General features: G+C 47.5%; 6 protein-coding genes across 6 annotated transcripts; 1 reads left to right on the top strand and 5 right to left on the bottom strand.

The window, feature by feature from the left end:
* The first annotated feature begins 208 nt into the window (after positions 1 to 208).
* Positions 209 to 4,126, top strand: F4813DRAFT_375452 (WD40 repeat-like protein). The gene is made up of 4 exons (XM_049245018.1): positions 209 to 808; positions 914 to 1,074; positions 1,129 to 1,286; positions 1,350 to 4,126. The coding sequence occupies exons 1-4, from the start codon at positions 664 to 666 to the stop codon at positions 3,850 to 3,852; spliced, it is 2,967 nt and encodes a 988-aa protein (XP_049095186.1). The 5' UTR covers positions 209 to 663; the 3' UTR covers positions 3,853 to 4,126.
* A 593-nt stretch (positions 4,127 to 4,719) lies between these two features.
* Positions 4,720 to 7,515, bottom strand: F4813DRAFT_393904 (uncharacterized protein; the record flags this gene model as incomplete). Its single annotated transcript, XM_049247492.1, has 5 exons — positions 4,720 to 6,225; positions 6,276 to 6,443; positions 6,499 to 6,944; positions 7,003 to 7,330; positions 7,405 to 7,515. 5 exons carry the CDS (start codon positions 7,513 to 7,515, stop codon positions 4,720 to 4,722), a joined length of 2,559 nt encoding a protein of 852 aa, XP_049095185.1.
* A 2,313-nt stretch (positions 7,516 to 9,828) lies between these two features.
* F4813DRAFT_383423 (putative isomerase YbhE) lies at positions 9,829 to 10,965 on the bottom strand (the record flags this gene model as incomplete). Its single annotated transcript, XM_049245942.1, has 1 exon — positions 9,829 to 10,965. One exon carries the CDS (start codon positions 10,963 to 10,965, stop codon positions 9,829 to 9,831), a length of 1,137 nt encoding a protein of 378 aa, XP_049095184.1.
* Positions 10,966 to 13,890: 2,925 nt separating this feature from the next.
* F4813DRAFT_276711 (carbohydrate-binding module family 18) lies at positions 13,891 to 15,879 on the bottom strand. Its single transcript, XM_049240447.1, has 3 exons — positions 15,275 to 15,879; positions 14,775 to 15,212; positions 13,891 to 14,714 (listed from the first exon to the last, which is right to left on the bottom strand). Exons 1-3 carry the CDS (start codon positions 15,405 to 15,407, stop codon positions 13,930 to 13,932), a joined length of 1,356 nt encoding a protein of 451 aa, XP_049095183.1. The 5' UTR covers positions 15,408 to 15,879; the 3' UTR covers positions 13,891 to 13,929.
* Positions 15,880 to 17,570: 1,691 nt separating this feature from the next.
* Positions 17,571 to 18,832, bottom strand: F4813DRAFT_400251 (uncharacterized protein; the record flags this gene model as incomplete). The annotated part of the gene is made up of 1 exon (XM_049248248.1): positions 17,571 to 18,832. One exon carries the CDS (start codon positions 18,830 to 18,832, stop codon positions 17,765 to 17,767), a length of 1,068 nt encoding a protein of 355 aa, XP_049095182.1. The 3' UTR covers positions 17,571 to 17,764.
* Positions 18,833 to 20,393: 1,561 nt separating this feature from the next.
* On the bottom strand, positions 20,394 to 22,270 carry F4813DRAFT_375437 (uncharacterized protein). The gene is made up of 4 exons (XM_049245017.1): positions 21,037 to 22,270; positions 20,933 to 20,980; positions 20,759 to 20,875; positions 20,394 to 20,690 (listed from the first exon to the last, which is right to left on the bottom strand). Exons 1-4 carry the CDS (start codon positions 21,685 to 21,687, stop codon positions 20,628 to 20,630), a joined length of 879 nt encoding a protein of 292 aa, XP_049095181.1. The 5' UTR covers positions 21,688 to 22,270; the 3' UTR covers positions 20,394 to 20,627.
* Between the last annotated feature and the right edge of the window lie 1,563 nt (positions 22,271 to 23,833).

Below are 23,833 nucleotides of genomic sequence, written 5' to 3'. Positions count from 1 at the left end.
TTCAGTTCTAAACGCCTTATTATAATAGCCCGTTTGACTAGGATAAGTTACACTGGTTACGCTGGTTACACTAACAGGTAGACTGACCAAGTTGGTAAGGCAGATACGGTGTTCAGCTCAAGAGGAAATACGGAACTCTTATTAACTTGCAATTTCCGTTTCGGTCGAAGCTAGGTACATACCTTAATGTAACGCACTCTTCCCAACTCGCGCCACTCGCGGGATTGCATCCTTCTGGCCTGACAAGATAGCCTTAAATCACTCTACCATACCATACATATATACGCAATTGTAATAGTTATAATATTTCCACTACTTATTACTTATGATTCACTAGACTAGCTAGTCGGGATGGCTACTATTCCCATGTGCTCGAACGTATATTTGACTCTTATTTACGATTAAGACATTTGAGCACTGAAATCTTTAAGGCATTCCTTTGACTACGGATGTGACGGAGCAAAACATGACAAGACAGACTACGCGCTACGATATCTTACAGCAAACTAGAAACCGCTGATCGCGAAATATTATCTGAGCGAACCGTCTATTTTACGACTATATATTATATACGTACGCGACGAGAGCGCCATTGCGCCCAAGCGAACGACCAAATCGGGACCCTATTCCCAGGTGACCGCGGTCGTGGCAAGATAATGGAATATGTCGACCTCTTCACCGGCCACCGAGGTCGCGCGCCCTCACCAAGACGATCTCACCGCTACCCATGTTAATACGAAATCGAACCACAATGGATTGGACTCGCTTCATGATCTGGGGCGGTCGCCTACTATCTCTGATGATCCGAGTATGTTTACGGGTCACCACCTCATACCACCATTTTATTCATTTTATAAATTTCCCAGCAATCCCACCTTGGAGGCTGTTTTGCTAACACTTCGCCCTAAACAAGGTACCAGCACACTGCTTAAAGGTTCTGGGAAGAGAGGCACAAATAAACTTGCGCGAAAGGATACGGGAGGGAAGGATATAAAAGATAGAAAGGACGCAGATCCCGGGGTGCGGACCAGCGCGCAACTCACAACCTCGCCGGCACTCGATCCATTATCTCACGTATGTTTTATGTCCTAGTTTCCCGGCCAATGGGGGCTGATTCGTTTATCCTAGCATATATTTGCAAGGACTAATACCGAACGATCTATCGCCTCAAGGTTTCGCAACCCCGGACGGCCTGATAGTCCTGCTAATGAGGCGCTACCTCGTCTTTCGTCCGATGTGTCTACCAAACAAGTGACCCCTCAGCTCGATCACGTTAAGGATAGAAGGTATGTTTATAAGACTAGCTAGGCGAAGAGTTTATCATGGGCTAACAAGCTCCTTGAAAACAGGAAGGGGGGTTTCCTTAGTCGCCTTAGCATGATCGGCGGCAAGAAGAAAGACGATGGTATTCACGACGATGAATCCGAAATCAGCGAAATGAGGACTGAGGGCGCGAATGCCGTTGCTTTTTCTTCTACTGTTGGCGCCGGTGGTTATATCCCCCACCACAAAGAGCCACCGCGATATATCAGGATTAGAGCACAGAATAAGAAAATTAAAGAGTTCAACCGCATGTTTCTTGCGCAGGAGCTTGTGGGGACGCAACAGTCGATCCAGGATGACCAGGCAGACACCGATAACGGAACCGCAGCAGTACAGGAGCCTAGAAAGGATGAACCAGGACCAGGAGGTCCTATCTGGGCTGTTGAGTTTAGCAAAGATGGAAAATACCTAGCCACCGGAGGTCGAGACCGGGTTGTGCGCATATGGGCAGTTATCGCAACACAGGAAGACAGGAAAGTGGACGAAGAGGAAGAAAATGCTACCAGCGAGAAAGAGGAGCGCCTAAGCGCACCGGTATTCCACGCGAAACCAATTCGGGAATTTGTTGGCCATGCGGGCGACATCCTCGATCTTAGTTGGAGCAAGAACAACTTCCTCCTCTCTTCGTCGATGGATAAGACCGTTCGCCTATGGCATATAAGCAGACAGGAATGCTTGTGCACGTTCAAACATAAGGACTTCGTTACATCTATAGCCTTCCATCCTCGGGACGACAGATTCTTCCTAGCAGGTTCTCTTGACTCTTACCTGCGGTTGTGGAGTATTCCAGATAAGGCTGTCGCTTATTCAAGCCAGCTCTCCGATTTCATTACCGCCGTTGCATTTTCCCCCGACGGAAGAACTGCGATAGCAGGGTGCTCGAACGGATTTTGTATGTTTTATGAGACCGAGGGTCTCAAATATCATACACAGATTCACGTGCGGTCATCACGAGGCAAAAATGCCAAAGGGAGTAAGATCACGGGTATTGAAACAATGGCATTCCCTCCGGACGCCCCAGACGGTGTGGTGAAAGTTCTCATCACATCAAATGATTCCCGAATCAGGATCTACAATATGGGCGACAAGAATCTTGATTTGAAGCTCAAGGGACACACAAATGCGTGTAGCCAGATCAGAGCCACGTTCAGCGACGAGGGCAATTACATCATATGTGGAAGCGAGGATAAGAGAGCGTTCGTATGGTCTACCAGCTCAAAATTTGCCGAGAATAAGGAAAAGAGGCCTTGCGAATACTTCGAGGCCCATTCTGACGTTGTCACTGGAGCCATATTTGCTCCGACAGCGACACGACAATTACTGCAATCTTCTGGCGATCCTATATTTACGCTATGTAATCCTCCTCCAGTAACATTGCTTAGCAAAGAGGAATCGGCTGTGACTCGGACGGTAGAATCTCAAGATACGCAGTCTGAAGGCTCAGCCAAAATAAAAAAGCCTGAAGAGTCTCCGGTGTATATCGCACGCTCCGCTCACTATGATGGTAATATCGTCGTAACTACTGATCACGCAGGTCTAATCAAGGTCTTCCGCCAAGATTGCGCCTTCATCAAGCGACGCCATGATAATTGGGAGACTGGTTCGACGTTCTCTAGGAAACTCGGAAGAGATAGCTTGCTCGGACGAAGTGGCAGCATAGCCACGCGAATGAGTGCTAGTAGCCGAGATCCGCATTCTCGCCGAGGTTCACTCACGCAACCGCTCCAGGGTATATTCCAGGCCAACTCGGATAGAATCAATACATGGCGACATGGCGTCGAAGGACATCCGGGTAGGCCGGTCTCCGTAACCATCTCAACCCCTGCGCGTAGCGAACGGTCCTTATCGCCAAGTAAAGCGGCTCGTACTCCCGCAAATACCACTCCAAATACAAGAAGACATCATTACGCAAGTATGTCGGTTCCTAGTGTGCCAGCAAGCCCTTCTCCTAGTAAACCAATAAATGGTATCACCAACCGTTCAAATTTACAAGACTCACTAATACCACCAACACCGAGCTTCTCATTCCGGCCACTGGACGAGGAAGAAGACGAATTGCGTTTAGACCCTGCCGGCGCAAGCTATTCGTTCTGGAATCTTAACAGATGGCGAAACAGCAGCCAAGCGCGAGGCAATGGCATTCACGGCTTAACCCCTGATTCGGCGCATAACCGTTCTGAAAGCACCGGCCTAGCCTCTGACGTAACGGTGAGCAAGGATAATCGACGAAAGAGCACAGCCATGGATACGGAAGAGCCCGATAAAAAGGACGCGTCCGAAAAAGCTACTCGCCGCAAGAGTTTGCCGGCGGGGGCGATATTGTCACGGGCGCAGGAAGGTAGCCATCTGACTCCTCCCAAGCCCGCCGCTTCTCGACCTGATTCGTACATCAGCCAAGTGAGCTCAGAATTAACCAGCGAGGACGGCGAGGACATGCAGTGTCGCGCATGCGGTAGTCGAGAGTTCAGGATGAAGAAAATCGGGGGCAAGAAGAAGCTATTGTGCGGGAAATGTGGCCGGGCGGTTTGATTTCCGCGTCACTCTTACCACGGCTAGACGATGATGTACAGATATATATGAGGTGACTATGTTAAAACTATTACGCGGCTGTACGAAGAAGAACGGGTTTAGGAATGATTGGTTGGTTACATATACACATGGCAATGCATGTTGGTACTTTTCTATCAAGGAAGTTTTTGAGTTGCTAAAGAGAACTTTGGGCATTAGTATTGTGATAACTATTGATCATGAATACTGCTCTTTGATATATATATTCAATTCATGAAGTGTCTCATTCCACTGGAAACGTATTTGTTTCTGACGTGTTTCTGTTTTGTTTCTTTTTGAATTTGACCTTGACTTGTATGATCCTCACTCTAGCAGTGCAGTTTCAGCTATTCATCTTTTAAGTACCCAAATCACCACGTCTCCATTGGCCTAGTTAATATTACTTTCTCATAACCTACTATTATAAGCCAACACGGGACAACTTGCCCAGCACCAACAAACATTCATTCTACCATATTTAACATACCTTAGGTAGTCATTCATACAGACGCCTTCAAGGTATCATCACATAACGATTGCAATATTTGTAACTTCCATTGACTTTAGAATGTGCCCAACGTTCATTACTCAACTATCCATATAGTCAGAACAAAGGAAAACTTAATATTCAAAAGTAATTAAGACAAGGACAGGTATCATCATCGCCAACCAAGGCTCTTCCCTAGCAACTTTTTAATAAAAAAGTGAAGCAAACTGAGTCCTGGGGGTATCTCCGGGTATCTCCGCATCTGGAACTTCCTAATTACGACCTTGTTGTTCCTTCATTCCCATCTCCACCATATCGTACAAGATGTATCCAAGAGGAGTGACTATTACACTTCATACTCTCTAGATCGTAATAGTGTTGCCACTTACGGCAGGAGCAGTAGTGCTCACGGGGCCGGTGGTGGAGATGGGCCCAGTAACGGGATTAGAGTACTTTCCGTCTATAGTTCTTCCATTTGTGTGGTTACCGTTGGCGTGGTTACCGTTAGTATAGTTTCCATTGGTATGATTTCCGTTTGTGGCATTGCCACTGGCAGCGTGCGGCTTGCGGGTAACTTGAGGAGCACCGGGAAGGTTGGTACTCTTGGAGGCTGCGCCTATGGAGAATACGGGACTCTCCCAAAGCTCACCCTTTCGGGCCAGCTCCTTATACTCGGTGGCTTTAGAGCTGATACCGCCGGGTAGATGAATGTTGGGGAAAATACTATCCTCTTGAGTGACAGCCATGTTGACCTTCTTGTCGGCCGCAATGGCCTCTGCCTTCTTTTTACCTTGGAAGAATTGCTTCTGAACGGCATTGACGTATCGGTTATAGATGTTCGGAGCGTTTTCGGGGTCGGAGCGAGCCTCGTCGACCGCACGATCTGCTTCCTGCTTGACCTGATATAGCAGCTGATCAAATTTGTTGAACTGATCTTTGAGCTGCTTCTCGGCGGTCTTCTGGATCACTGGGCGGAGGACCTTAAGCATTATGGGCTTGAAAAGACCGAAGAGGATCTTGTGGCTGGACTTGACAAGCTTGATCTGAAGGTTCTTAACATCGACATCAACCTTGTCGAGCTTCAAGAAGTGTTGACTGTCCTTATCATCTGCAGTAGACAATTTCAAGCGGAAGCAGAACCCATCGCCACCCATTTTGATGTTGGCAACGCCAGTGTCGGTAATTGAGGGGAAGCCTTGCTTGCGCTTAACGTAGAAGCTGACATCGCGCAGATCCATCTGGATGCCAGTGACTTTAACGTCGATCGAGTTTTTGTTTGTGCTCGCAATCTTCTTGCGACCCCAGCGGAAGTAGTTGTCGCTAGCGACTTCGAGGACGTTAGGCATGAAGTTGTCACTCTCCAGAACGAGATTCTCCACGACAGCATCGATCTCACTATCGGAATACTCAATCCGAGGAATGGGAATGTATGCAATTCTCTCAAAGGCAGCCGGGATGATAACATCGGTCAGGTCTTTGATCAAGTGAGGCTTGAAAGTTGGCTTGCCATTCTCATCGTTGCCAAGGTTGTTGAAAAACTTTTGTACCGAAGCCGCGAAGGCCTTGTTCTGATAGTCCTGATCGAACTGATCCGCCAAAAACTTGATCTCGTCAACAATGCGATCAGTGTGAGTCTTGTACTTCTCGCGGAGGAGATAGTTCCCGTGATCATGGAGACGGCGCCACTCCTCGTTAGAAGCATCTTCCATAATGTAACCTTGCTGCTGGAGACACTTGCGGATGTAAGCGTCCATAGACTTGAACCAATTTTTGAGTTCGGGATCCCTATCAGCATCCCCATAGATAGTGTTGATAGAAGACCAGAGATCATCAGTAGACGTTCCGTTGGCGAATCTCTCAATTAAGGTCTAGCACGGAGTTAGCTTCATTTCATCTTTTAAGAGTAAGCGTTACATACCTTCAAGTCGGCTTCAGCAGCAGCCAGGTGAGTTCGCGCGTTCTTGACAGTACCGGTACCTCCGGTAGCAAGGCTCCTGCCATGGGTGCCATACTGCTCAGCCAAATCTAGCAGCGTAGAAATGGCTTGCTGGTAGTCAGGGTGTTGTTGGCATTCGATGACCAATTTCTATTCATCTTTTTGTTAGTATCAGTAATCATGTTTGACGTGGAGGGTTGCTTACCTTCAGACGCCAGATGGTCTGATCACGACGCTCTTCGGGCATCTTCTTCGACAGATACTGTCTAGCGCGAGCACGATACTCTTGAGCTGTCAGCTTCGTAGATTCGCGGGTCTCCGGATCGATGTTAGACTTGGTTTGCTCTGCAGCCCTGCTTGTCGCATTTTGTGCGGCATTGATACGATCACCTGCCGACCCGTCCGGCTGTCGAACAGCTCCAGCTCCGGCGTTCGCGACGCCCCTGGCATCCTGTGTTGGGTCGCTCTTGTAAATATTCTGGAACTGAGACCTCACATTTTCCCTGGAGAAATTAGGAGCATCATGCCAGACGTTGTCCGCAGCAGGTCGATCGATCTGAGAGAGGTCCTCGCCGGCAGGCCGCACCTTGTTCGCAGCATTAGTAGCGGCATCGCCAGCAATGTCGCGTAGTAGTATGGTAGCATCATTAACTAAGAAACAATTAGCGATTATGTCGATTAACGCGCGGATAGTCAATGATCAACTTACGGAGCTTGCGGAACTGGCCATTGGTGATAATCAATGTTCCTAGAGTCCGAAACCCCTCAAGAACCTTGTCTCCATGTTGTTTCGCCGTATTCTTGTCGATGGGAGCATTGGGTACGCTCACGGCATTGGGGTCAAACTGCTGGGTCTGCCAGATGAAATCCTGTAGTAGATTTCCCTCATTCTTGGATAGTAGCAGCTTCTTAGCTTGAGTCACAACATCCTTCAATTCTGCGACAAGTTCTTGTCCTTCTGGTGAAAGTCTCTTTGAGGGGCTTGCTAACGGCCTAGACTCGAGGAAGCTGTTCAGGGCGATATCTATTTGTTCATTCTGTGACATCTAGTGTAAGCTTTATGTTGTTGAATAGGAGTTCCATATATAAATATATATGAAGCGGCACTTACAGATGGTACTTTGCCAATCTGGAATGCGTTGATGATGCCGTATATCTGAAGCTTTCGGTTGACGTCGGCTTCCTTCTGCTTGATGTCCGTTGGTTTGTTTACGCTTGCCATGATGGCGCCGGGATGTGTAAATAGGGTATATTGATATCACTTCTTACTTGGATGTTCGACGATGGCGCAAAGCAGAGAATCGGTTTGGGTATCACAGTGAGAGTAGGTATGTATATTCGTATATTAGGATAAGTGGGTATAGAGTTTTTATTAGATTGTGAGTTCACAATGTATTCTTTCTTAGGTGAGGAAGAGAGAAGAGAATATTATGAAAGTTGAGGACTGGGAGAGGACAAAGGTGTTTATTATACGTTGACGTAGTTCAAATGTAAGTAATCGTAAAGGTAGACGTAAAGGTAGATGTAATGGTACAATATGTGAGCGCATGCAGCTGACCGAAGAGCTATACTCCTTCCATGGCAGACATAAATCAGTAGGTACATGACTGACTACTGCTCTTTACCGCTAATGCGAAGTACTTTTTTAATGCATTTATCCATATTGGCCGCGCTTGTTCAAGCCCAAAACCTGTACTTGGAGTACTTGGATTATTAGGTGTTGATGACGTGAAACCTAGAGTCGTTTAATCTAGTACGTCATAGTTATCGGGCAAGTGCTCTAGTATCACTAACAAGACCACTAAGTAACTTGCATTAGATAATAACAGTGGAACGCATTCCCTGTGCTGGCCCAAGTTCCCGATGCCATTGGAGCTATCGAGTTAATAAGGAAATGAAATTTTTGGGAAGCTGAAATCGTTAGTTCTAAGTATCTTCGTCATCCTCGAACCGGAAAAGAGCCAAACAACAATACCATGGCTACGATAGTCAACATGTTGTTTCACATGCGCGCAACATTCTTAAAAGAAAGATTACCATGAGGAATACGGGTATTCTCAGTCAAGTCGTAGATCAGTCAAGTCGTAGAATATCAGATCCACCATCTACGGGAATACATCTAATTATCATGCCTATCTCATTGGACTAGGTTAAGAGATACGAGTCCCCAAGATGTTTCAATGCAGGACGTTCCCAACAAGTAATACAAGATGACTCGGGCTCTCTACCTATGTAGGACATGGCCGTCTTGGGAGATTGGCATACGCCACGCGGGTCCGCAATACACGTGTATCACGACTTCAGTGGAGAGAGCTTGTATGCAAATTGATTTTTTTTTTGAAAATCTTCAATTTCCGCATCCGGTTGTCTATGACGTAAAACTAGATGATATCTCTAAGGAACACCAATTTTATAATTGTAAGCTAATGAGCCAGCAAAACTATCAAATTATCCAAGCCCTACGAAAAGGCTTCTCTAGTTTAACCTAGTCATGTCATGTCATGTCATGCCATGTGGAACGACTAAACAAGTTACTGCTTGGTAACTAGTTATGCCTCTATGAGACAATCTGGGGTTGATGTCTGCTCGACCGGATCTCGATTGACGCCTTGGGCAAGTATATTGCAAATTCTACAACACGTCCAACCTGCAAGAACAAGAATAATAACAGGCTAACTGGTATCTTATTTCAATGTCCTGGATCGAGTTAAATTTATTCTCCGGACCATCATCTCCACCGTTTGTGCGTCGTGGTTGAAATTGATGGTTAGGAGGGTTACATTGCAGATCGCCTCACGACAAGCTTCTGCCATCATGACAGCATCTTTACTTTCTCGTTTCCCGATCGATTCGCGCTGGGGTACTCAATTTTTATTTTGCCAAACCTCACCTGTATCACGATAATATACATATGTACACATTATTGAAGTGTGGCGATATCCAATCTCTTCTGGCTGTCTGGTAGAGTTTGAGTGCTCTTTTCGTACACGCAATTGTATTTTCATCCTCCACTCAACTATCAAGCATCTAAAGGCTAGACCACTTCGACTTCCCTAAAGGGAAATATATCCAGGCACATATGCATGCAAGCTAATTCCCATCTATATTCGGTATAGTTACTATCAGGCTGCGCTACTACATAGTAATCTACCAAGATTAACTCCACCGTAAAACGTGTTTATAACGAATATTTACCCACCTGTTTCCACTGATAGACGTTCATAAACAGGGTTAGCTATCAAAACATCAAAAATAGATATATCACCGGGGGGAAACGGCAAGCTACGAACAGCCACTAAGCAGTTCACAAGCTAGGCGGTTCAAGACCACCCAACAACGAGGCACGATGGTGAAAATAAGATTGATATTGCTATGTACATCTCGATGCCTCCGAGGGCCAAACCAGCGAATAGAAAGCGACCTAGGCGAAAAGCCACCCTGATCAACCAACTATCATGAAAACCCAAACGCCGCCATCGATGCAAATTCGTCCGCTTCCAATGCATTTTCCATGATTTCCCTCATGATTTAGTATTTAAATCTCCTGCACGAACTGCGGGCCCATTAGATCGGTAGCCGCGAGCTCGGGGGCTACAAGCGACTTGTAGGGAATGGTAGCGACGGGCGTCGGGTCGAGGGAGCCCGAGTCCTTGTTGCGCTTGAAAGCGAGGAGACCGTTGTCACCGCCTTGGTTCGTGACGAAGGCCAGTGTCTGGTCGGAATCCTTGCTCAGGCTGAACATGCGCGGGCGCAGGCCGCCGGACGAAATAGTGTCGGCGAAGTCGAGGTGAGCGGCGCTGCACTTGCTGGTGCCCTTCTTGAATACGAAGTGTGCGATGCTGTCTGTCTCGTTGCCGCTGATTCGGTTCGACACGTATACATCCCTCTGGTTTGCGGCAACGACAAGCTCACCCGCGGCCGCGGAGGTGGAGTTGGCCGCTGGGACGGCGCCGTAGGTACTCTGCTTCTGGAGCTGCTTGAAGCTGATCGAGTCTTCGGTGTAGGTGAGCTTGAATAGGAAGAGCTCGCTGGTTAACTCGGAAGCTAGCGTATAGTAGTGGTCGTCTCCGTCCGAGATGAAGCCGCCGTGGCGAGGTCCAGTTCCGGTAGGTAGAGTTGCGTTGCCGGTAAACTCATATCGGTCATCCTTGCTGTCGAGCACCAGGACCGTGTCGCCGCCCAGGTCAGGAATGACAAAGAATCGGCCAGTTGGGTCGAGGAGAGCTTGATGCGGGTGGTGAGCTCCTTGAGCAGGGTTAGGCTCTCCCGGAACAATGACGCTCTTGAGGTGCTTCATGCTGCCATCGGCGGCCGAGACATCCCAGACGTCAATAGTACCACTGCCATAACCGGCGCCAACCATGCGGGTCTTATCGCCGTTGAACTCGAGGAAGACTACACCGGATGTACCATTCGCGGCAGAAGCAAGAGTCGGCTTGCCCGAGTCGAGCGTGAAAAGACTAGTGTCGTTGGCGTTCTCGTTGACAGCGTACAGGAGATTTGGTTCCTTGAAGAGTAGCCAGCTGGGTCCTGTCCCAGAAGCGGTATGGTTTCCGGTTATGGAGAACTTGGACCCATCAAAATCGGCAGTTAGGATCTGAAAGGGAGCGCCGATGACGAGCTTGCGAGATTCAGCTGCCGGAGCATCTTCGCGAGGTATAAGTGACGGCATCGCTGAGGCCGTGCCAAGGAGAAGTGTTGCAATAGTTCCCTTCATGTTTGGAATTGTGGAGGGGTAGAAAAATGGTAAGATGGAAAGTTGGATTCTGGTCTAAAAAGTGTTCAGATCGCGCTTGCTTAACAAGTATGTAGCTAAAAATAGGGAAGGAAGGAAGGGAGGGAGGGAGAAAAAAAGAGTAAATTTGTTATGGCGTTTATAGCAAAATAAATGGCTGGAGGTTAACGTATGAGCAGAAATCAACAATGAATTTGACGATAATTCTTTAGTGACTGACGCTGAAAGTCGGGCTTCAAAGAATAACAATGATAGTTAATAATAATGAATGACAAGGTAGTTGTTCCCGATGTGACCTAATTTCTTTGGACAAGGAACAAATAATTCTCAAAATAACAAATGAATGTATCTATTGATTATTAGATTTGGGCAATTCGGGCAAGTCGGGCAATTCAAACAAGGGAATGTGGGTTTAGCTTATTCTTACTCACCTTCGACCTCCACGTGAAGCTGTAAGTTGCATCAATTCCAGGATACGAGTAAGTAGAAATAACCAGAAAAATGGACAAGAACGAAGACACGATCATAAATAGAGAATGGCCATGCAGAAGGAAGGGTTTGGTTCAATTTATTATTCACATTCAGGCATTCAACAGATCATTTAGCGCTCCCTTTTCCTTGGCTCGAGATGATACCTCCCTATTTCGAACAGACTTAAATACACCGTGCCCAGCATAACTTCATAGGGCTGTGTTGCAAGGTTCATTGGTGAATGTAGAGATGATACAAATGATATGTACCAACAAAAGACCACATGCATCTGACTAAGTGCAACATTACATGTATATATAACTAATATTTGCGCCGCTTTGGTTGGTTGTAAGCATGGAAATTACATTAACGATTCCCCTATGTATTACATACGGGAAAAGATCAACGCGACTTCGGTGTGGATTCGGCTTGTTTAGGATTGATAGGCGCAAATCAATCCCGCGCCTCTTATACATATGTAGTATAATGAATTGGAGGAGCCTTTAAGAGCCAATCATTTGGCTTGCGCCACTTCCTCTCCAGACGGGAAAAGGTACATATTTGCATATGTAAATGCACAAACAAATTTAGCGTATTCAGGATCCCGACTAGACGGAACTGACAGCTTTTGAAACGCCCTATTTGTCTATTTGTGTATCTGACTAGGTTAGGTTAGTTAACTTTATAGGTAGGTAACTAGTGTAACTAAAGGAAGCATAGAAACACAGAAACAACCTCTAAATGACGCCAGCAAGTCACACTATGTTTTACATCCTATCCTTCAAACAAAACACCATCGTCTAACCGACGCCTATCTGAATTCATAGCAATCCCAGAATCACATCGCATACCCTCACCTCACCAAGTAATCGTAGCAACCATGAAGGCGATGAGTTTGGTGTTACTTGATGAGGCCATGTTGGTTTGCTTTGGTGAGGGTGTGAGTATCTCTTCGGGCGTAAAAGGTGTTGCTGTAGGTAACTTGAAGGGTAAGATATATATATATATATTGTAATAAATATGAGTAGGTACTGTGTTAGGATTTGCTATGCTGTTTTCGATATAATGTGCAATGAACTGATGTCTGAAGATGTATGTACAAAAGTCAAGCTACCATCTCAACGGAAAGATAGTCTTTTATATTATTACTCTCTACATCAATGAACCAGATCCGAAAGACGACCGTCGCAAAGACCTACCTCGCGCAGAATTCGGGGCCCTCAAAAGTGAAGTATCGTCGGTGGCTCAGCCGCAGACCTACGGAGGGGTTAGGCATCCCGTCTAGCTATCATTCGCTCGGCTGCTCATGGCGGTTACTAAATCAAGCTTAGAGCTAGCCTATAGACCACGCAGCTCAAGCCGCAAAGCCCCCGGTTTCCGTTCTAGGTAACTCGGAGCTCCGAGACCCATCCGCGAGAGACGGCCTTCAAACCGTCCGATTATGACCGGTTCCACCCGGCTTCTGGGATATTCGTCCAGAGTCTGAAAGGATGCGATTTATACACGGGTATTATCTATTCCGGGCTCAGATACTTCTTCATATGACTCTAACATAATTATACTATAGTTAGCAGTAGCTCCTCGGCTTCTAATCCTATGTGTTAAGACGAAGGCCATGCCGAATATTCTACGCTGACGGGTTTCTTCATGACTGGTTCATCCGTTGATTGCCCACACGTATAACGGTCTCAATTATGCAATTAGACTTATTCGCGCCCTTCTTTTTATTGTTCTTGTTCTATTATTAGGAAGAATGTGTCTTGCTCGTCAGCCATCTTCTACGAACGCCGAAATGAAGACTGGAGTTATTACCTAAAGTTCCTACGAGGTAGGACTGTCTATATAGAGCTATTCTACACAATTCCTAACATCATAGACCGATTATAAAACAAGGATGCTAACCTAGTGTATGTAGATACTAGGAAACAGAGATAATTCATGGAACTCCTTATGTTAAGTCCTAAAGTCAACAATCAAGTTCCTATACTATCGTCGAATTTACGACAGGTCGAATATATGAAATATACTCTCCTCACGTTCACATTTTAACATATACTTCACGAATAATTAAATCATGCATATCATAAATATCATATTAAGCTTAATTGAATATCTATATTCCTAATTTTCTTTTAATTATATACAAGTTGTTTATACCAGCGGCTCTCATTAAACCCTATGTACCTAAGAGCACAACGTTTCAGTAGTTCGTTCGGCGGCAGCATACCCATATCGATATGCAAAGCCGTATCCATAAAAGGAGCGGACGGCATCGTGCCATTACCTCCGCAGATTGGTATCGTGGCCCATACACAAAAACCGCCCGAGAGGTCGTGCGGACCCAGAACCTAAGGAAACCTCCATACACTCATTTTTGTAAGGCTGATATATATACACATATACGTATAACACAGGAGCTCAATTCGCAACTTAAAGCCAAAGCATAGCGCTAACAGCAATGAGAGCGGCGAAGGCGCTCGCGCCGAAAGTACGCTCTGGCCGCATACCTTGGTTAGAGTTGCCGTTGCCACTAGAACCACAGACCTGTTGGAAACTGTCCGTGCAGACGGCGTTAGGGCTGCTACCGGCGGGAGTAGCGCCACTGCCCGAGCCGCTACCCGAGTTACCGCTGCTCCCACCAGCTGCCTGTCCATTAGTACCAGGCCCGCCGCCGCTCAGACCAGGAATAACATCTTGCGTGCCCGATGACGTGCTCGGGTCCGTGGGATAGTCCTTGTCCATATCAAGGCCGGTACCCAGTAGCGATTTCAAGACGGTGTTGGAGTCGCCGTCTATAACGGTATCATTAGTACCTTTCGCATTGTTGTAGACGTAGCTTTTGCCCGAGTTGGTACCAGGTGCCTTATCCGTCTGGTAGCAGTCGATAGTAACCTCGCCGACGGTAGCGTAGTAGTAACCGTCCTTCTTGATAGCGTCACTGTCCCAGTTGATATATCCACCGGCCCAGTCAACCGTGCCCTTGGCGTTCTTCTCGTCACCACCAGGCCAGATAGAAAGTTGTACTCGGGCTGGCGTCTGGGGAAATTCCCATTGGTTGGTAGTGGAGTTCCAGGTCTCCGACTTCTCCCACGTCCGACCAACTTTATCATCTACAAGCCATTCGATCTTCTCCGGAGTCCACCTAATTTCGTAAGTGTGCCATTCGGTATTAGTATTTTTGATGGACGAGTCGGTGATGTTCTTTGAATGATTATCTATAGAAGCAGTTAGCGGGTTGCTACTCGTATAATCCTTTGAATGCACTAGAATCTTACAATTAGGTATGCCCTGGAAGTAGTAATTCGTCTGGACAATATCCAGCTCGGTACCAACCCACTCAAAATCGATCTCATCTTTCACATCGCTGAGCAGAATGAAAGCTGTAACAACACCAGCATCCTTCGACGTCTTCATTTTAGCCTTGACATTCCCGTACCACATATAGACAGTTGAGGCGAGGACGGTTCCAGCGGAGTGAGCCGGCATAGTCAAGAGCACATTGCCACCGTGGGAAAGAGGGGTGCCCTGAGCAACCCAATCAGCCTTGGAAGGATCACCAAGGTATTTCGAGGCATCAGAGATGCGGTCGGTGCTGTCCATCTTCATCGTCCTAGACTGACACACAGGCTCGGGGACACAGGAATCGAGAGAAAAAGACATGCGCGGGTCGCATCCGCCGAGGCAGTAGGCGCCAACACCACATTGGCCGTATTCTATAGTTTAGCCCAGTTAGAGAACTGCACATTGACACAAACAGGTAGGAGTTGTATCTTACGAGAGCAGCAAGGAGTTGCCTCTGGGCACTTCTTAGTGAGGGAACAGTAAGGCGCGGACTCTTGAGCGAGTACAGTGGACGCGCCCAGCAAGGCCACCGCCAGGGCTGGTATCGATCGAAGCATCTTATACATGTTGGTGTGACAAATATTAAGGTATTATTATATCGGTAATATATGTACCGTAGTCGAGAGCAGTTGAGTCGCGTGCGTCTCTGTACGTATATACAGCACGGGATGCTCGAGGGCGTATCAAGCGAATGAAGCCGGGAATAATATATAATATTATAATTGGCGGCTAATTTGACTCAGTCCACAGCAACCGACACTTCCTCCACACGTGTATACTTGGGCAAGCAAACACCAGGATGAGGAAGGCGTGCGTATGATTCCCGATAGAGGGGAGGAGGGACAATAGGAGCCTCAACAGGTCTGTCGACTTATATATACAAGCAAATATGCAAGCAACGACGAACTGTGATCTCCCTATGTATGCATAGACTACTTTCAGTATATACAACTAAAGCAGCCGTGCTTTATCGAGTGTTTCAAGCGAAAGTAATCTGAAAGCGATCGAGGCGAAACCTCTTTTGGAGGATCCGAATAACGACTGAATTATTATAAATAGTTATAAACAAAGGGCAAAGGCCAGCGAAGGTTTGAATAGGTAGGAATATGATGAGCACAAAAGACTCGCAGCCACCACCTGCTAGAAATGCATACAAACGGCAAAGCGAAAGAAATTACCAAAAAAAATGGCAAACCGAGAAACTATCTACCTGATGGGGCCGATACGAGTGGATAGTATGGGGATGGGGAAGGGGAAGGGGAAGAGAAAGAGAGCGTGTGGGAGAGAAATGGCGTGAAGCCCGAATGTTGGAGAGCCTAGCATAACGCCTGGGATATCGCTTTCGCCTAGGTTAGGATCTTCATAGGATAGGTTGGAATAGCGTGACAGCGCTGGTAGGATTAAGAGAGATGTCACTGTAAGATACTTGGTTGGGAATAGTGGGAATATTTTGTTGTGGGTCAAAGCGAATTGAGTTCCACCACTGTTTGTACCAAGACTAGCAGAAAAGGCTAGAAAAGGTACCAAGATTTAATCGATTGACAGCCGTTGGAATAGTGGGGCTTGGCGATATGCCATCTCATTGGATAGTGTAAAATGGTACAGTATATATTATAGATCGTATCATTTTAATACTGTGTTCATTCAGGTGCTAAATCTCGTATTTCTCACAAATCGAACTGGCAAACTTGACTGATGACCAAAAACTCGAATACTAAAACATACCTCCCGTATTTAGCAATGCCGCCCCCGAGGAATCTGTAGATCGACAATTACTGTATAAGTGTTACACCACTCACGTTTTAACATTTCTACGAATCTCAAGACATTCCTTTTCAAGACGTTCTAAGAAACTCAGCTAACAAACACGCCAAGCCGCCCATGTCGAAGCTAAAATACAAGGCTTTTATTGTCAACGATATTCAGCTCCTATCCGCTAATCTGCGCGTAACGTCTGTTCTCAAAAGCATGCATGACAGCTACTATTAGAGATAGACTAATATTATGTCTTAAAACAACAGTCGGCCGAATAATTAGTAGCGAGGAGGGTAAGCTTCGGCATTTGACTGATATTGAATGATATGTATGTACTGCACCGATTCAAGCACGGCCGGGCGAAGCGGAAGACCCGGAAAGAGAGGTAGGTACTTGACTTGACTTGACTTGACTTGGCCTGTGGTAAGAAGAATATAAAGACCAATCACTTCAATCGTATATCGTGTCAGTGCATGATTCCGTTAAGGAGAACCACACATATCAGCCTTCAGAACGAATCGAAAAAAAAAATTCTATGCATTTAACTCTCCTTGTGGAATTACATACATACATGACTGCTCGGTGCTCATCGCCCCCTGTCTTAACTGTCTTAATCATTAAAAGCCAAGAAAGAAACCCCCGGCAAGCTGTCAGGGATAGAATCGGATAGGTGACGTCGATATTGCTGTACGGCCGCATATGTACATACAAGACAGAATCTCATGCACCCCGGACTTTCTTCACGGGAGGATCCGGGCTTGCTTGTTCGTTGAAGGTTAAGTAGACACGCCTTCCGACGGCATGGCAACGATGTAATATGACCGAGTAGAGCTTGGGAGATGATGTACGGTCCGGAATTAAGCAAGGGATAGCCTGTCGACGTCCAACCATTCCAATAACTCCTCACAGCCCTAGCAGAATCATGGCGACATTAATATATCATCATCTATCCCACGAGGATGTAAATGAGACAGACCTCTTAGATAGATCACTTATATGGAAGGCTTTTGGATAGATAATATAAGCCGTCTATATACAACATCTCGAACCCAATCCCACATACATCCAGACCCCTTAATATCATAACTACCTGTGTAAGTGACAGAAGAGTAACATAAAGACAAGATATCAAAGTGAACCAAACCATCCACTCCCCCCCAACTCCTCTTCAAAACAAATGCTCCCCCGCAAACGCCAGCCCCTGATGCACAACAGTCCTCAGCTCCTCCGGCATAGGCAGCGCCTCAGCACGGCTGAAGCTCGCCCACACCAACTCGTCATGCTCCGACGACTTCACAGCCAAGTCCTCGTGATTCTGCACCAGCACCGCGTAATTAAGCTGTAGATACTCCTTGCGTAGCACCAGTTGCGGATTATGTATCGGCGACCTTCGCGACTGCGACGAGTCACTACTGCCCCTGAACCCGCCTGCTCCTCTTCCCCCTATCCCGCCCGCACCACCGCTCCAGCTGCTACTACTCCCACTCCCACTCCCACTCCCATACCCATTCCCGCTACTCCCTCCGAGACTACCACTACCAGGCGATCCCGTAGCCGACGTCAGCGTCGCCCCGTCTAGCACGGATAAATTCCCACTACTACTCCCGCCCGCGGTAAATATGCCCACACCGTCGTCGTCCCAGTCCAGGATCCGCACCTCAGCAACCCGTCTCACGTCCTGCAGAGCCCCAAGCACTCTCACAACACGAAGTCCCGTCTGCTCCTCCACGCGCCGCGCCACAGCCGCCGAGATGCAGAAATCGCCGTCGCGCACCTTACCCCCAGGGAGTTCCCACATGCCCGCGCTGCGCCTAGTCCTGTATTCCCTTTCCATTTCTTCTTCTCTCTCCTTTTCCCTTTCTATATTATTACTATCTAGTTGCTGGTATTGCTTGTCATGGCAGTCATCGCGGCCCCAGCGAGAATAGGGGGAGGTACTAAAGCTGGTCGTAATAGTAGTAGTAGTGGTGGTGCTGGTGGTAGTAGGAGAGTTAGGGGCAATAGGCGAATTAGCGTACGAAGCCGCCTCAGGGATACCCGACCGTCGAAGTAACAAGACCGAGGGCCGTGAGCTATGCGCGTCCATGCGGAAGATGCACACTCCCACGTATAGCTTGTCAGCGGGCCACGTGGCGCGGATCCCCTCAAGGTACTGGGCGCGGGACATGGCGAGCACCGACTTCTGCGCATGTGACAGCCTCGTCTTCCTGAACGACGACGCTGTCGAAGTTGCCATTTCTTCCTACCAATAGGTAGGTATAGATAGGTAGGTAGGTAAGTAGGTATACAATAGATGCAATGGCTATTCTCCTACATCGTAGCAAGCGCAGAGGAAGAAAGTCTGGTTTAGAAAAAGATCGTTGTGTCCCTAATTTTCTCTTCCCGTCCCCTAGTTTAGTCTCGACGGGAATGCACATGCAGATCAGTCACTTTTGAATGTAAGCGTCCGTCCGTTTGCTCGTGCGAGTTTTCCCCCTTTTTTTCCCTCCGCGACACACATACACACGACCGGCTAGGTACCTAATTCCTCTTGCTCTCCCCCGCCCACCTCTATCTCATTTATAAATGATACAATAGCGAGAGAACGTGGGAAGCACCAGGGGGTAATAGTAGATATCGGACTAGGCCCAACCTTTCTTTTTTCTCGTCCTGCCCTCGCCCGGGAATCTACATACCTTGCTCCTTATATCTTCCCGAGACAATAGGAGTGATAAGACAGCCTTTCCAGCTAGCCGGGCTAGATAGGAAGCGCCATCTTATATGGTCGGCGAGGGCACGCCTCGAACTTATTTAGAGCCGATTGTGCCTATCGCTTCCGAGAGGCTGACAAGATTAGCTTTCCAACGGCAGGGAAACGTTGTTACGTGGTTGCTAAAGTTTTCTCCCAACGTTATGGCACAATCCAAGGTGTCGGGATTCTGTCGGAATTATGATGGAATAGGTATTGGTCTCATTCACCTACCCAGGGCGCGCGGAATACACAAACGATACCCAAACGTCTCGGTGTAAGTCGGCAATAGCCTTCATTTTCTATCATATGATAATGATATTCTTGTCGTTACGTTGTAACCCTTATACCTGCTAGTAATATTATGGCTCTGTATTTAATTTTATCGTTCTCGGTAGAAGAATGTAGTGAAATTCGGATACATTCTATATACTTATACAATCTTCAGGCAAAAGAAATGGACAACTGATACGCAAGAACAAGCCTAGTTGGTGTGTAGTGTACACTATTAAGATTTCTCCGAACGGGAAACGCTAGCCGATGAACACATAAGCAAGCTTAGCACATGAGACTTATGGACATAATGGATAACTGTAGTATTCAAGTAGCTACCTCTACACCTAGTACCGTTTTGGTATATTGTAGGGAGAGGGTATCGCTACAGATTCCCTAGTGCCACGGCCTGCAAATGGCGGATATTAAAAAGACTCATCTATTGACTGCTGATCGCATAGTAACTCAAGTGACTTCGCATCCTAACAACTCTGCATTAAAACCCCCCTAAGAGCACGTCTGATTGATCCATAGTCACGCATCAACATCACCATGGTTTTTAAGAAGACTTCTTTTTTTTTGTAGTAATAATCCCTCAACCTGCCTACCACAATGCCTCGAGACGTAATCATTCGAGATCACAGAATACAACTCTGATTCTTCCCGAATTCCGTAATTTAACAATCCATCCATTCTCCCGTGGGGGAATCGTGCTGTGAAAAGAAAAAGAAAACCGTATCCTTGCCGAATAAGTATACCGAAACAGAACTACAGATGAAAACGGGAGTTGACGATACGCCGCCGTGTCGTTTATCTCCCTTCATCCCATGTCGTGGTACAACCAGAGGTTACGAAGTTGTGAAAGTCCGGTCTCCACGTACTAGTGGGATGTTGCCGAAGATGACCTCATAGAGCCTGTTCTCTTACAAAACCTGATAAGAATGAGCAGATCGAAGCATATAGGGTTTGTGCGCCAACGCCAGAAATGGGACACTCAGAACGAGATATGGGGCCTAGGGCCTGGGCTTTCTTAACGTGCCTTTTGCGTAGAGAACAGTTCTGGAAAATGCTCCTTGGCATATTGCTCACAAGCCTGTATTGATATCGGTTAGCAAAGGAACGGAATATTGCAAGTAAATTGAGTAGAGGGAGCAAACTAACCTTAGCTGGCTTTCCAACTTTCTGGCCTATAGTCTTCCACTTGTTGTTCTCGTAATCTTTAATGGCGCTGAGGAGCGCTTGGCTCTCGTCTTCGGCAAACTCGGCGTAGTGCATATCCTAGACGGTTATTGGCAACAGGGAACAGGGCGCAAGACATACTAAACAAATACGTACCTTGTACCAATGCTTCTTGACACTGCCCTCAGTTCGCGTCGGGAAGGTCTATTGCCGCTCAAGTTAGTTAGAATTCTAGGAATATTCGCCTCAAGTAAACTGACCTTGGCAATTTCCGCCCAGCTGTTGCCTGCATCCCTCATCTGCTTGAGTCGCAATTCTTCGGCGGGAGTCCATGGGGTATTCGTTCGGCTCTTCTTGGCCGGGGGTGGCACAACCGGTGTACTAGCCTCTTCCTTGGTGGGAACCGCCGGCGGGGCGACGGGAGTGACCTGCATCGGCGGTTGGGGCGCCGCGGAAACTGGGGTGGGGGTCGGTGCAGGAGCAGGAGTGCTCGAGGCGGCGGCACCAGTTGTAGCCGTCGGAACTGGAGTCGCCGGGTTGGCGGTGGGCGCGTGCGGTTGTTGATGAGCCTGCTGCTGATGCCCAGGTGCAGCGCGCTTACGGCCACGCGGAGCCGGAGCGGAGGATGGGGTCGGAGTCGACTGTTGAGACGGCGCAACTGCTGGTTGCGGGATGGTCATCGGAGGTGGAACAGGCGTAGCATGATGCTGCTGTGTTGGGTGTGAAGGCTGGTGGGGTTGGTGATGGGGGTGCTGCCCATGGGGACCGTGAGACTGCTGATGCGTCTGGTTCTGGTGCTGCTGGTGCTGAGGTAGTTGCTGATGGTGCTGCTGACCATGCGATGGGTGCAGTTGGGCACCAGGGTTCGGAGGCTGCGGCGTATAACCAGTAAACTCAGTCCGACGTGACATGTCGGCTTGGTAAGGATGGTTAGGGCTGTATCACAGAAGAATATTAGCATACCCATATGACTTGGTATTGCTGAGAGCGACAACAGCAAGGCACGACGCAATCATGGCTGCACAGCATTGAACATTCCGAATCAACGACAGTTGACAAAGTAAGGCGGAAGAGACAGGTGCTTTTCAGCTGATGAAGAGAGCAGGGGTGTTATGAAGTAGTTGGAGCTGCAGGATGGTGGGTATTGCTAGGTTTGTATCAAAGGAAAGAATGAGGCTATCACCAGGGGTCCTGCCACTCGTGGTGGAGCAGGGACTTGTCGACCTGGGTTGGAGGTTTGCGGGACAGGTCCATGACTGAGACGACAGGTATACATTTGGTACATATATGACCATGTCATCTATACAACGAGAATGGTGGTATATGTGTACGAGCCCATCTGGGGTAGACGAGGGGGGGGAGGGGAGCGGAGGGGGAAAATGGGGAACAATGTATATAGAGTCGGGGAAACAAATTGAAGAAGTACAGTACTTGAGAGACAGGATGTAGAGAGGAAAGGGGATGTACTTACTGCATGCCATCGTTCGCGTGCTGGGTGGAGTTGGTGTAGACCGGGTACTCCGTCGGCATGGGGCCGACCTGCCACTGCTGCATGATCTGAAAAGGGCAAACTAGCGTCAGCTACAAATACCAAGGTTTCTTTGTTCCCGATACAACTGAGGAAATTCAAAAGTGCATGGAACAAAGCTAAAGCTTGAAAAGGAGGGGGGGGATAAATAAAACGGGACTGAGCAAAATAAAAATAAAAATTGGAGGAACAAAATTTAAAATGGATTGTAAGTAGAGGGGAAAAGGGGAAAAGGTACAGGTGAGAAAATAAAGAACTAGTCGCGCAGAAACAGGGAGGCGAAGTAAGTAGGCGAGGTGCGCCAGAGTAAGGGAAAGTAACAGCGGCGGCAGAGGGGGGACGACACAAAAAATTACCACTGGTCCGACGAAAAAAAGAAGGACGAATGGAAACGTCGACAAAGAAAAGACATAGTATGACAAGTAGTTGTAACGGTGGTGAGAGTAAGAGTGAGATTGAGAGTGAGTAGTAGCGGGAGTAAGAAGTGACGATGATAAAATGTTACCGCGAGATTGCTGTAATGGGAGGCAGACTATGGTGACTGCATGCGCGAGGAAGTTGGAGGGGCAAAGGGCATTTTTAGTTGACAACGTGTGTTTTGATTACGATGCTGCTGATGGTTGATGCCAGAGCAAGGCCACAGCCGATAGCATCGTGAAGGGTTTGGTTGGAGTGCTTGACCCAAACACGCGTGTCTTGAATAGTCGCGCAACTCAATTATTTTTCTGTTGATGCAGGCGACGGGTGATGATGTCGATAGTGGGGATCGCGAAGGAAATACCGGAATACAACGATTGAAGGGGGGAAAAATACAAAAAGAGGTAGAAGGTACTCAAACTTACGGGCAATTAGAAGTATGAGATGGTTAAGCCGTAGTGCATAAAGTCTGCAGCGACGTTGAAACTCTGTTGCCTCCTGCTGCGAAACGGCGAGGGCAGGCAATCAATAACTCAAAGTCGCGCGTACAGTGGACAATGGTTTGTGTCTTCTCAACCTCGAGGCGACTTGATCCGAGATACAACGGACGCGTCTGTCACCTGGTACTTCCTGCTTAGCTGGGATAAAGTGTTAGACAAACCCGTGGGAAAATAAAGTGACAAGAAGGGTTTAGTCAATCGAAAGTGGGCGCGCGCAGCAGGCACCGACGCCGGTGAACAAAAGATTCGAGGTGAGGTTGGGGTTTGAATGTTGTTGTTGCAATGACAGGGAATGAGAACCGAATGTATCGTGTTCAGCAGAAGTACGGAGTACCTTGGTGTGAGAAAGGGAAAGGTAGAGGGAACAAACTGTGCGGATTTGGGGAGGGGTGCAGCTTGAGGAACCGTGGGAAGTATCTGAGTATGTAAGAGGTATGTAATGTAGAAGGAACGTTGGTGAGGTAGCCTTAGCCACCTGCAAATTTTGCACTTCTGCCTGTTGCGCACGGACTATAGCACAGCCCTGATATTGATCTGTGTGTCTTTTTATGAATTTTCTTTATGCCAGCGACGCCTTCGGTACAAAGTTCCCTGTGGTCTAAGCTTTTAGCT

The sequence above is a fragment of the Daldinia decipiens genome (assembly GCF_022478715.1).
Source record: "Daldinia decipiens strain CBS 113046 unplaced genomic scaffold F4813scaffold_51, whole genome shotgun sequence".
NCBI classification, from domain to species: domain Eukaryota; kingdom Fungi; phylum Ascomycota; class Sordariomycetes; order Xylariales; family Hypoxylaceae; genus Daldinia; species Daldinia decipiens.
This window is presented reverse-complemented; position numbering and strand designations above follow the sequence as displayed.